General features: G+C 54.7%; 1 protein-coding gene across 1 annotated transcript in view; it reads right to left on the minus strand.

Moving 5' to 3' along the window:
• Window positions 1-6,567: 6,567 nt before the first annotated feature.
• Window positions 6,568-13,703, minus strand: part of KCNK3 (potassium two pore domain channel subfamily K member 3) — a gene marked incomplete at its 5' end in the record, with an annotated part of 21,317 nt that continues 14,181 nt past the window's right edge. The window contains one exon of the mRNA XM_083858074.1: window positions 6,568-9,093. Coding sequence (XP_083714200.1) covers window positions 8,207-9,093 — 887 coding nt within the window. The 3' untranslated portion in view covers window positions 6,568-8,206. The remainder of the gene's footprint in view (window positions 9,094-13,703) is intronic.

Below are 13,703 nucleotides of genomic sequence, written 5' to 3' on the forward strand. Positions count from 1 at the left end.
GGGGACACGCCCACAACGGGGACACGCCCACTCAGCGCGCCCTCTCTGGCGAAATGCGGGAAACGCCCCCAAACTGGACACGCCCACCTAGAGAGGAAAGCCACGCCCCTGACATGACGTGACACGCCCATAGGGCGATAGGAGGGGAAGGGGTGGGACCGCGCCCCCCTGATTTGCATAGACACGCCCCCAACTCCCAGCGGTGCCGTCGGTACCGGGAATTCTGTCCTGGGAATTCTGTCCCAGGAATTCTGTCCTGGGAATTCTGTCCCGGGGATTCTGTACTGGGGATTCTTTTCCGGGAATTCTCTCCCGGGAATTCTGTGCCGGGAATTTTTTTTCCCGCGAATTCTTTCTCGGGAATTCTGTCCCAGGAATTCTGTCCCTGGGATCCTGTCCTGGGTATTCTGTCCTGGGAATTCTGTTCTTGGAATTCGGTCCCGGGGATCCTGTCCCGGGAATTCTGCCCTGGGAATTCGAGTCTTGGAATTCTGTCCCGGAAATTCTGTCGCTGGGATTCTTTCCCGGGAATTCGGTCCCTGGGATCCCGTCCTGGGGATTTTGTCCCTGGAATTCTGTCCAGGGATTTTGTCCTGGGGGTTTTGTCCCTAGAATTCTGTCCAGGGCATTCTGTCTTGGGAATTCTGTCCCGGGAATTCTGTCCCGGTGTCACCGTCCCCTTGTCGCGTGTCCCCGAGTGTCCGGCAGGTGGCGCTGGCGGAGCGCGGCCGGGACCAATTCCCGGGATAAACCTGACCGGGATAAACCTGATTAGGATAAACCCGGGATAAACCTGTCTGGGGTAAACGTGTTTGAGATAAACCCGGCTGGGATAAACCTGTCTGGGATAAACCTGGCCGGGATAAACCTGTCTGGGATAAACCTGGCCGGGATAAACCTGTCTGGGATAAACCTGGCCGGGATAAACCTGGCCGGGATAAACCTGGGATAAACATGTCTGGGATAAACCTGGGATAAACCTGTCTGGGATAAACCTGGGATAAACCTGGGATAAACCTGCCTGGGATAAACCAGTCTGGGATAAACCTGACCGGGATAAACCTGGGATAAACCTGGCTGGGATAAACCTGCCTGGGATAAACCTGTCTGGGATAAACCTGACTGGGATAAACCTGGGATAAACCTGGCTGGGATAAACCTGGGATAAACCTGACCAGGATAAACCTGCCTGGGATAAACCTGGGATAAACCTGGCTGGGATAAACCTGGGATAAACCTGGCTGGGATAAACCTGGCTGGGATAAACCTGGGATAAACCTGTCTGGGATAAACCTGTCTGGGATAAACCTGCCTGGGATAAACCTGGGATAAACCTGACCAGGATAAACCTGCCTGGGATAAACCTGGGATAAACCTGGCTGGGATAAACCTGTCTGGGATAAACCTGACCGGGATAAACCTGGGATAAACCTGCCTGGGATAAACCTGGGATAAACCTGCCTGGGATAAACCTGCCTGGGATAAACCTGCCTGGGATAAACCTGGGATAAACCTGCCTGGGATAAACCTGGGATAAACCTGGGATAAACCTGCCTGGGATAAACCTGCCTGGGATAAACCTGCCTGGGATAAACCTGGGATAAACCTGCCTGGGATAAACCAGTCTGGGATAAACCTGACCGGGATAAACCTGGGATAAACCTGCCTGGGATAAACCTGGGATAAACCTGACCAGGATAAACCTGACCAGGATAAACCTGGGATAAACCTGGCTGGGATAAACCTGGGATAAACCTGGCTGGGATAAACCTGGGATAAACCTGTCTGGGATAAACCTGGGATAAACCTGCCTGGGATAAACCTGTCTGGGATAAACCTGGCTGGGATAAACCTGCCTGGGATAAACCTGGGATAAACCTGTCTGGGATAAACCTGGGATAAACCTGCCTGGGATAAACCTGCCTGGGATAAACCTGCCTGGGATAAACCTGCCTGGGATAAACCTGGGATAAACCTGGCTGGGATAAACCTGTCTGGGATAAACCTGACCGGGATAAACCTGGGATAAACCTGGGATAAACCTGACCGGGATAAACCTGCCTGGGATAAGCCTGCCTGGGATAAACCTGTCTGGGATAAACCTGGGATAAACCTGCCTGGGATAAACCTGGCTGGGATAAACCTACCTGGGACAACCCCAGGCATTGGCTCCATCCCTGTTTCCCCTCTGGGCCTCCCCCACAACCAGTGATGAATTGTTTTCCCAGCCCTTTCCCATCCTTTTTTTCTCCATTTCTTTCCCATCCCTTTTCCATCATTTTTCCAACCCTTTTCCAGTGACTGTGACCATTGGAGGACACAGGAGGGGGGAGTGTGAGTGAAATTTCCAACCCGAGGATTTCACCAGGACCAGGATCAGGATGGGATTAGAGGTGGAGAGGACAGAAATGTGGCCTTGAGGGGGACCAAAATGTGGCCTGGGATGGGGATGTGGCCATGGAGAACCCAAATGTGTCGCTGGGGAGGGACAGAAATGTGGCCCTGAATCGGGATGTGACAGAGGGGACAGAAATGTGTCACTGAGATTTGACAGGAATGTGGCTCTGGACAGGGATGGGATGAGAGGACCCAAATGTGACCCTTGAGGGGACCCAAATGTGTCACTGGGGAGGGACAGAAATGTGGCCCTAGGAAAGGATGGGATGAGGGGACAGAAATGTGATCCTGGAGGGACACAAATGTGGCCTGGGGGGGACTCACATGTGACCCTGGAGGAGACAGAAATGTGTTCCTGGGGGAAGATGTAACAGAGGGGACCCAAAAGTGTCACTGGGAAGGGACAGAAATGTGGCTCTGGACAAGGATGGGATGAAGGGACCCAAATGTGACCCTTGAGGACCCAAATTTGGCCCTTGAGGGACCCAAATGTGTCACTAGGGGGCTAAAATGTGACCCTTGAGGGGACAGAAATGTGTCCTTGAGTGGAAATGGGATGAGAGACCCAAATGTGGCCCTGGGGGACCCAAATGTGGCCCTGGACGGAGATGTGACAGAGGGGACAGAAAAGCGTCACTGAGAAGTGACAGAAATGTGACCCTTGAGGGGACAAAAATGTGTCCTTGAGTGGGAATGGGATGAGGGACCCAAATGTGTCACTGGGGTGGGACAGAAATGTGATCCTTGGAAAGGATGGGCTGAAGGGACCCAAATGTGACCCTTGAGGACCCAAATGTGTCACTGGGGGACTCAAATGTGACCCTTGAGGGGACAGAAATGTGTCCTTGAGTGGAAATGGGATGAGGGACCCAAATGTGTCACTGGGGTGGGACAGAAATGTGACCCTTGGAAAGGATGGGATGAGGGGACAGAGATGTGGCCCTGGGGGACCCAAATATGGCCCTTGAGGAACCCAAATGTGTCACTGGGGACTCAAATGTGACCCTTGAGGGGACAGAAATGTGGTCATGGATGGGGATGTGGCAGAGGGGACAGAAATGTGTCACTGGGAAGGGATAGAAATGTGTCCCTTGGACAAGGATGGGCTGAAGGGACCCAAATGTGACCCTTGAGGACCCAAATTTGGCCCTTGAGGGACCCAAATGTGGCCCTGGACGGAGATGTGACAGAGGGGACAGAAAAGTGTCACTGAGAAGTGACAGAAATGTGACCCTTGAGGGGACAAAAATGTGTCCTTGAGTGGGAATGGGATGAGGGACCCAAATGTGTCACTGAGAAGGGACAGAAATGTGACCCTTGGAAAGGATGGGCTGAAGGGACCCAAATGTGACCCTTGAGGACCCAAATGTGTCACTGGGGGACTCAAATGTGACCCTTGAGGGGACAGAAATGTGTCCTTGAGTGGAAATGGGATGAGAGACCCAAATGTGGCCCTGGGGGGACTCAAATGTGGCCCTGGATGGGGATGTGACAGAGGGGACACAAATGTGTCACTGGGGAGGGACAGAAACGTGGCCTGTCCATGAGACCACCAGGAATCTGTGACTCTGGTGATCCCAGGGATGGGACTTGGGGACATCCAGAGCCTCGGGATCAGGAGGATCCACGGCCAGGACCTGGGACTGTCCCTGTGCCACCCCCGTTATCCCAAATCTCAGCCTCCATCGGGGCCACCTTTGGGATGGGGCGTGGGAAACAAGGATGGCAAATCCAGGATTTCCCCTTCCCACCATCATCTCCCAGAGGTCTGGGGGAGTTTTTCGCTTCTCAGGGGAAAATTTAAACATTTAATCAGGAATGTTAAAAAAAAATTAAATTCTTAATTACCAAAAAAATTCCTTTGGATCCCAAACCAGCCCCAATTCTCCTTTAATTTTCCCCCCCCCCGTGATCCCTCAATTTCCCCAATTTTTTTTCTGTTTCCCACTCCTTTCCCGCTGGGAAAACGACCTTTCCTCCCATTCCTGGTGGCCTGGAGGAGTCTGGGATGAGCCCTGGGATGAGTTACCCTCACGGTAGGAATTTTAAGTCGCTTCGATGGATTGTAAATATTTGGGATACGGCTGACAGGGAGAATTTAAACACTTAAAGAGGGGAAAAAATGGCTCAGGATTCCTGAATCCCTCCACTCCCACCGTGTCCCTGGAGCTGCTGGATCCCTGAGGATCCCTCTGGATCCCCTGGGAATGTTTTGTGTTCCTGAATGCTGGAGGGGCTGAGATTTGTGTCCCAGCTCTGGGAAAATCCCGGCTCCATCTGCTTCTTCATTGGGAATTCAGGTATGGAAAATAGGGAGGGATTAAAGGATGGATGGATGGATGGAGGGATGGAGGGATGGAGGGATGGATGGATGGAGGGATGGATGGAGGGATGGAGGGATGGATGGATGGAGGGATGGATGGAGGGATGGAGGGATGGAGGGATGGAGGGATGGATGGATGGAGGGATGGAGGGATGGAGGGATGGATGGAGGGATGGATGGATGGAGGGATGGATGGAGGGATGGATGGATGGAGGGATGGATGGATGGATGGAGGGATGGAGGGATGGAGGGATGGATGGATGGAGGGATAGATGGAGGGATGGAGGGATGGAGGGATGGAGGGATGGATGGAGGGATGGAGGGATGTATGGATGGAGGGATGGAGGGATGGAGGGATGGAGGGATGGATGGATGGAGGGATGGAGGGATGGAGGGATGGAGGGATGGATGGATGGATGGATGGATGGAGGGATGGAGGGATGGATGGATGGAGGGATGGATGGATGGATGGATGGATGGATGGATGGATGGATGGATGGAGGGATGGATGGATGGATGGATGGAGGGATGGAGGGATGGAGGGAGGGATGGAGGGATGGATGGATGGAGGGATGGAGGGATGGAGGGAGGGAGGGAGGGATGGATGGATGGATGGAGGGATGGATGGAGGGATGGATGGATGGATGGATGGAGGGAGGGATGGAGGGAGGGATGGATGGATGGAGGGATGGATGGATGGAGGGATGGATGGATGGAGGGATGGAGGGAGGGATGGATGGATGGATGGAGGGATGGATGGATGGATGGAGGGATGGATGGAGGGATGGATGGATGGAGGGATGGAGGGAGGGATGGATGGATGGAGGGATGGATGGATGGAGGGATGGATGGAGGGATGGATGGATGGAGGGATGGATGGAGGGATGGATGGAGGGATGGATGGATGGAGGGATGGATGGAGGGATGGAGGGATGGATGGAGGGAGGGATGGAGGGATGGATGGAGGGATGGATGGATGGATGGAGGGATGGATGGAGGGATGGAGGGATGGATGGAGGGATGGATGGAGGGATGGATGGATGGATGGAGGGATGGATGGAGGGATGGAGGGATGGATGGAGGGAGGGATGGAGGGATGGATGGATGGATGGATGGATGGATCGATGGAGGGATGGATGGAGGGATGGATGGATGGAGGGATGGATGGATGGAGGGATGGAGGGATGGAGGGATGGATGGATGGATGGAGGGATGGATGGAGGGAGGGATGGATGGATGGAGGGATGGATGGATGGAGGGATGGAGGGATGGATGGATGGAGGGATGGATGGATGGATGGATGGATGGATGGATGGATGGAGGGATGGATGGATGGAGGGATGGATGGATGGAGGGATGGATGGATGGATGGATGGATGGATGGATGGAGGGATGGATGGATGGAGGGATGGATGGATGGATGGATGGATGGATGGCTGGATGGATGGAGGGATGGATGGATGGATGGAGGGATGGATGGATGGATCCATGGATCTGTGGATGGATGGAGGAATGGAGCTGACGTCCCAGGGATCAGGATTCTCCTTTCCCAGATCCCCAGGGTAGGACTGGTGGTGACACCAAAATCCCAGAGGATTGAGATCCTCCCTTCCCAGATCCCAAGGGAATTACTGGAGGTGAAGTCAACATCCCACAGGGCTGGGATCCTCCTTCCCCAGGTCCCGAGGGAAGAATCCCAAGTCCCAGAAGACCGGGACTCTCCCAATCCCACGGGAAGAACTGGAAGCAAAGCTGAGACCCCACAGGATGGGGATCCTCCTTTCCCAGCCCCTCCTCCCTCTCCACATCCCTCGGGAAGATCCCAGACACTCCCGAGCTTCCGACAATCCTTTATTTCTCTCTCCAAGGAATCGAACCCCACGGGACACATCGACTTTGGCATGAGAACCAGGGAACCCCTTTCCCGGTGGGAATCGGGCGCCCTTGGATGAGGAAGATACAGAAATTCCTCCCCGGAATCATCAGGGAGTGTCCCCCGAGCCTCCTTTCCGATGGATATTCCTGGAATTCCATGGACGTGATAAAAATCCTCTGGAATCTCACGTACTTACAGCTCCAGGAGCAGAAATCCACAGATTTTTTTTTTTTCCTCTTCTGGAAAGGTGACAAAACGTCCCCAAAGTCCCCCCACCGTGTCCCCTCAAGGGGGTTTTGGGTGCTGGGAGGGGAAAATCCCGTCCTGGAAGGGCAGGAATGAGAAAGGAGGGAAGTTTTGCTTCCCTGTTGGGGCGGTGGTGACCCTTGGGGTATCCCGGGAAATTCAGGGAGTATCCCAGGGGTGAGGGCGGTGGTGGGGAGGGGTGTGGAGGGTGGGATGGAAAAGTGCTGTAATATCCCGAATTTCCCCCAAATTCCACTCTGAGGGAAAGATTCCGCCCCTGGAGTCCCGGTGAGGATGGAAATGGGGATCCCCGGGGGATAATTGTCCCCAAAATTCCTCCCTGAGGGGAACAATTCCATTCCCGGAGCCTCGGTGAGGATGGAGGTGGGGATCCACGGGGAAAAAATATCCCAGATTTTCCCCAAAAGACCTTCCCAGGTGCAAGAATTCCATCCCCAGAGTCCGGGTGAGGATGGAGATGGAGATCCCAAGGCATAATTCCCCCCAAATACCTTTTCTGGGTAAAGATTCCATTCCTGGAGCCTCGGTGAGGATGGGAATGGGGATCCCGGGGGAAAATTTCCCCAAAAAAAACTCTCTGAGGGGAACAATCCCATCCCTGGAGCCTTGGGGAGGATGGAGATGGGGATCCTATGGGACAATATCCCAAATTGTCCCTAAAATACCTTCCCGGGAGGAACAATTCCGTCCCCAGAGCTTTGGAGAGAATGGAAATGGGGAACCCAAGGGAAAATCATCCCGGATTATCCCCAAAATATCTCCCTGAGGGAAATAATCCCATCCCTGGAGCCTCGGGGAGGATGGAGACGGGGATCCCAGGGGATAAAATCCCAAATTATCCCCAAAAACACCTTCCCAAGGGGAACAATTCCATCCCTGGACCCCTGGCGTGGGAGGACACGGATAATTCCCACCAAATCCCGAGGATTCCCGGCTCTGCCCTCACACAAAGGGTTAAGACAGCCCCAAATCCCAGGGTCTGGAGCAGCCTACGTGACTCTCAGCTGCTTTTCCGGGCGGCTGATGTGGAAAAGCTCCGGCTAAGCCCCTCTTAGCCTGATTTCCCCGTGGCCGTGGGCTCCCTCTGCTCTTCCCGGGGAATTCCCGAGGATCCAGAGCGCACGGAGAGAGGGGAGGCCAAAAGTGTGAGGCGGATCCCGAGGCTCTCCCGAGTTTCACATTTTCAAGGAGTGGGTTTTGTTTGGTTTGTTGTTTTTGAAGTGAAATCAAAATCCCAGAGGTTTTAAATTAAAAAATCCATTCCCGCTCCGCGGTCCCGTTTCCTCCCGCTCCGGGAGGGACTCCAGGCTGAGGGGAGGTGAGGAGGGGAGGGAATGAAGGGGCTACACGGAGCTGCGGCGTTTGGCCAGTCCCGGGAAGGCCGCCAGGCTCTGGAGCCCGGTGGACACGGAGCTGATGGCGGAGCGCCGGGAGCGGCAGAAACACCGGCGGTGCTCCGGCGTGTCCGCGCACCGCGCCGGCGACGAGTGGCTGCGCTCCACGCCCGTGTCCGAGCTGGACAAATCCCTGGGGATGATCATGGGGATGGAATACTGCAGCTTCTCGCGGCTCTTGTACCACAGGCACGAGCACACCGACTGGAAGTGCAGCACCTCCGCGTAGACGTTCCGGAAACCTCCCTCGGTCGACGGCGACACCGCGGTGGCCTCGGGGACGACGGTGGTGGCGGTGGCCACGGCCCCGGAACGGGTAGCCCGACCCAACAACGCCTTCTGCTCGGCGTCGCGACGCTCGTCCTCGGCGTTCATGGTCATGAAGCGCAGCACCACCAGGTTGAGGAAGGCGCCGATGACCGTCAGGCCGGCCAGGATGTAGACGAAGCTGAAGGCCACGTACTGCGGCTGCGTCTGCAGCGCCTGGTCCTTCTGCAGCGCCACGTAGTCGCCGAAGCCGATGGTGGTCAGCGTGATGAAGCAGTAGTAGTAGGCCTGGAAGAAGCTCCAGTTCTCGTAGTGGGAGAAGGCGGCGGCGCCCAGGCAGAGCGTGCTGACGCAGGAGACGAAGCCGATGGTCACCATGTTGGCCATCGACACCTCGGGCCGCCTCATGCCCAGGCGCCTCTTGAGGCGGCGCAGCAGCGAGCGCACCAGGGTGTTGATGCGTTCCCCCAGGCTCTGGAACATCACCAGGGTCAGCGGGATGCCCAGCAGGGCGTAGAGCATGCAGAAAACCTTCCCGCCGTCCGTGCTGGGCGCCGCGTGCCCGTAGCCTGAAAGAGCGGGGAAAAGAGGGATGGGGTCTGTGATTTCCTGGTGGGAAGGTTGATGAGGGGGATCCCAAAGTGGATTGTGTGGGGAGGGAGATTAAATACTGTCCTGTTCTGATCCTGACACGTCCCGCTATCCCAGGGTGATCCAGTCTGGCTTTGGATATTGCCAGGGATACAGGGGTAGCCACAGTTTCTCTGGGAATTCCAGCCCAGCCCCTCCCCACCCTCACAGCTGGGAATTCCTTCCCAGGATCCCACCCCAAGCTCCCCTTTCCCCCTGGGAATTCCCTTCCCGGGCTCCTCCAGCCCTTGATCCCAAATCCCAGCTCTCCTTTCCCTCTGGAAAAGGCTCCCAGGATTCCCTGGATCCTTCCCTGATCCAGCTGGACATTCCCAGCTCTCCCAGCCTGGGATTGGATCCAGCCCCAGCCCGACTCCTCCTCTCCAGGAAGGAATTTTGGGAATTCCCTGGGAACTGGGGACTCCAGGAAGGGTCTCCCTTCCCTTTTCCATCCCCGAATTCCATAAAAACCCCTGGGGATGGATCCTGAGTGTCCTCGATCCCAGAATCCTGGAATGGTTTGGGGTGGGATCCATGGGGACCTTCAATCCCATCCCAGGGACACTCCCCACCATCCCGGGGTGACCCAAATCCACCCTTGGGACACTCCCAGGGAATTCTCTGGGAATTCCATTCCCGAGCTCCCCTTTCCCAGTGGGATTTCCATTCCCCCTTTATCCCAAATCCCAAATCCCAGCTCTCCTTTCCCTCTGGAAAAGGCTCCCAGGATTCCCTGGATCCTTCCCTGATCCAGCTGGACATTCCCAGCTCTCCCAGCCCCATCCCGACTCCTCTCCAAGAAAGACTTTTGGGATCCAGGGGTTTCACTGGGGACTCCAGGAAGGGTCTCCCTTCCCTTTTCCTGCCTTTCCCATCCCTGACTTCCATAAAGATCTCTTGGAATGGATTCTCAGTGTCCCCTATCATGGGATCATGGAATGGTTTGGGTGGGAAGGGACCTCACATCCAATCACCCTCCCAGGCTGCTCCAAGCTCCATCCAACATTTCCTTGGACACTTCCAGGGGCAGCCACATCTTTTCTGGGAATGTCGCGCCAGTGACGACGTTTGGACAGACCCCACCATCCCTGGGCTTGGGAACTGGAGATCCCCGTTCCCAAAATTCCCACCCCGGGCTGGCTGGGGATGGGGAAATGAGGGATGTTGGCGTCTCCGGGGCCGAGGGCTCGGTGTGACCTCTGTCCCCTGTCCCCTGTCCCCGTGCCCCAGTTCCCGCCGTGCCGGGGCTGCCGCCGGCCCCGGGAACAGCTGCGCTCCCGTAATCCCGGATTTATCCCGGATGGATCACACGGGCAGGGATGGGGCTGGCAGGAACCAGCTGCTCCCCTCCTCCTGTCCCTTCTCCTGTCCCTTTTCCTGTCCCTTTTCCTCTCCTTCTCTTTCTCACTTTCCCTTTCTTATTTTTCATTTTTCTCCTTTCCCCCCCTCTTCCTTTTTCTCCTATTCCTATTCCTTTTCCTTTTTCTTCTTTCCCTTTATCTTTCCCTTTCCTTATGATTTTTGTTTCCCTTTCTCTTTCTTCCTTTTCTTCCTCTTCTTCCTTTTTTCCTTTCCTTTCCTTTCCTTTCCTTTCCTTTCCTTTCCTTTCCTTTCCTTTCCTTTCCTTTCCTTTCCTTTCCTTTCCTTTCCTTTCCTTTCCTTTCCTTTCCTTTCCTTTCCTTTCCTTTCCTTTCCTTTCCTTTCCTTTCCTTTCCTTTCCTTTCCTTTCTCTTTCCTTTCCTTTCCTTTCCTTTCCTTTCCTTTCCTTTCCTTTCCTTTCCTTTCCTTTCCTTTCCTTTCCTTTCCTTTCCTTTCCTTTCCTTTCCTTTCCTTTCCTTTCCTTTCCTTTCCTTTCCTTTCCTTTCCTTTCCTTTCCTTTCCTTTCCTTTCCTTTCCTTTCCTTTCCTCTCTTTACTTCTCTTTTCTCTTCTTTTCTTTTCTTTTCTTTTCTTTCTTTTCTTTTCTTTTCCCTCCTTTTCATTTCTTTTTTAATTTTCATTTTCCTCCTTTCCTTCTTTCCCTTTCTTTCTCTTTCTAATTTTACTAATTTTCCTTCTTTCCCTTGTTTTCTTCCTTTCCCTTTTCCTCATCTCCTTTTTCTTTTTTTTTTTTTTTTTTTTTTTTTTTTTTTTTTTTTTTTTTTTTACATTTCCTCCTTTTCCTTTCCCTTCCCCTTCTCCTTCCCTTCTTTTTCTTACTTTTCCTTCTTTCTTTCCTTTCCATTTCCCTCCTTTCTCTTTCCCAGGAAAACCAGGAGCAGGGAGGAGAAGAGGCTTCCTTGGAGACTCGGAAACTCTTCCCTTGGCCTCAGGGAAGGGAACAGGGACCTCCTTTTCCAAAGTCGATCCCAGTTGTGATCCCAGACCAGCCCCCAGTCCATCTGGGAATGCTGAGAAGAGCTTGTCCTGCCCCTGTCCCTGATCCTGATCCCGTGTCCCTGATCCCCATCCTGTGTCCCTGATCCCCATCCTGTGTCCCTGATCCCCATCCTGTGTCCCTGATCCCCATCCTCTGTCCCTGATCCCCATCCTGTGTCCCTGATCCCCATCCTGTGTCCCCCTCTCTGCCACCCTCAGGGGACACGGATTGAGCTGGAGCCAAGGGGAAAAGTGGGATTGTGGGATCTCCGAGGAGGAGGAGCTGCCTCGGGAGACAGGGATGGAAATGCTGGAGGGGGAATCCATGGAGAGGAATCTATGGATGGGAATCAATGGAGAGAGAATCCATGGAGAGGAATCCATGGAGAGGAATCCATGGAGAGGAATCCATGGAGAGGAATCCATGGAGAGGGAATCCATGGAGAGGAATCTATGGGGAGGGATCCATGGAGAGGAATCCATGGAGAGGAATCCATGGGGAGGGAATCCATGGAGAGGAATCCATGGAGAGGAATCCATGGAGAGGAATCCATGGAGAGGGAATCCATGGAGAGGAATCTATGGGGAGGGATCCATGGAGAGGAATCCATGGAGAGGAATCCATGGGGAGGGAATCCATGGAGAGGAATCCATGGAGAGGAATCCATGGAGAGGAATCCATGGAGAGGGAATCCATGGAGAGGGAATCAATGGGGAGGAATCCATGGAGAGGAATCCATGGAGAGGAATCCATGGAGAGGAATCTATGGATGGGAATCAATGGGGAGGAATCCATGGAGAGGAATCCATGGAGAGGAATCCATGGAGAAGGAATCCATGGAGAGGAATCAGTGGAGAGGAATCCGTGGAAATGGAATTGATGGACAGGGAATACACAGACAGGGAATCCACAGACAGGGAATCCATGGAGAGGGAATAATGGGAGAGAGAGCACCCCCTGAGAGCGGCACCTGAGAGCATTTCTGAGGAGCAACAGCTGAGCACCCCCCACAAACATCACCAGAGCAGCACCTGGGGAACATCTGGGAAACAACTGGGAAATATCTGGGAACATCTGGAAAACAACTGAGAAACACCTGGGGAACACCTGGGAACATCTGGGAAACATCTGGGAAACATCTGGGAAACACCTGGGAAACACCTGGGAGCATCATCTGCACATGGCTGAAGAGCAACACCTGAAATCATCCCCTGAGCATCCTCTGAGTAACACCTGAGCATTCCCTGAGCATCTCCTGACCCATCCCTGCTCCTTCTGTCCCTTCCCTGTTCCTCGTGTCCCTCCCTCGTTCCTCGTGCTCCATCCAGGGTCACATCCCGAGTCTTCATCCCTCCCTTCACCGTCCCCTTTCCCAACAATTCCCAAATCTCCCCATTCCGGCTGGTTCCTTTGGGAATGGACCTTCCAGCAGCGCCCACGGGTGCCTTTCCAAAAACCTCCCTGAGCAGCCCCTTGCCCTCTCCTGCCTTCTCCCATCCTCCTGCCTCCTCCTGCCTCCTCCTGCCTTCTCCTCCCTTCTCCTGCCTCCTCCTGCCTTCTCCTCCCTTCTCCTCCCTTCTCCTCCCTTCTCCTGCCTCCTCCTGCCTCCTCCTGCCTCCTCCTGCCTTCTCCTCCCTTCTCCTGCCTCCTCCTGCCTCCTCCTGCCTTCTCCTGCCTCCTCCTGCCTCCTCCTGCCTTCTCCTCCCTTCTCCTCCCTTCTCCTGCCTTCTCCTGCCTTCTCCTCCCTTCTCCTGCCTCCTCCTGCCTCCTCCTGCCTCCTCCTGCCTTCTCCTGCGTTTTCCTGCCTTCTCCCGCCTTCTCCTGCCTCCTCCTGCCTTCTCCTCCCTTCTCCTGCCTTCTCCTCCCTTCTCCTGCCTCCTCCTGCCTCCTCCTGCCTCCTCCTGCCTTCTCCTCCCTTCTCCTGCCTCCTCCTGCCTCCTCCTGCCTCCTCCTGCCTCCTCCTGCCTTCTCCTGCGTTTTCCTGCCTTCTCCCGCCTTCTCCTGCCTCCTCCTGCCTTCTCCTCCCTTCTCCTGCCTTCTCCTCCCTTCTCCTGCCTCCTCCTGCCTCCTCCTGCCTCCTCCTGCCTCCTCCTGCCTTCTCCTGCCTTCTCCTGCCTCCTCCTGCCTTCTCCTGCCTTCTCCTGCCTCCTCCTGCCTTCTCCTGCCTTCTCCTGCCTCCTCCTGCCTCCTC

The sequence above is a fragment of the Zosterops lateralis genome, assembly GCF_965231275.1.
Source record: "Zosterops lateralis genome assembly, chromosome: 3".
In the NCBI taxonomy this organism is placed as follows: Eukaryota; Metazoa; Chordata; class Aves; order Passeriformes; family Zosteropidae; genus Zosterops; species Zosterops lateralis.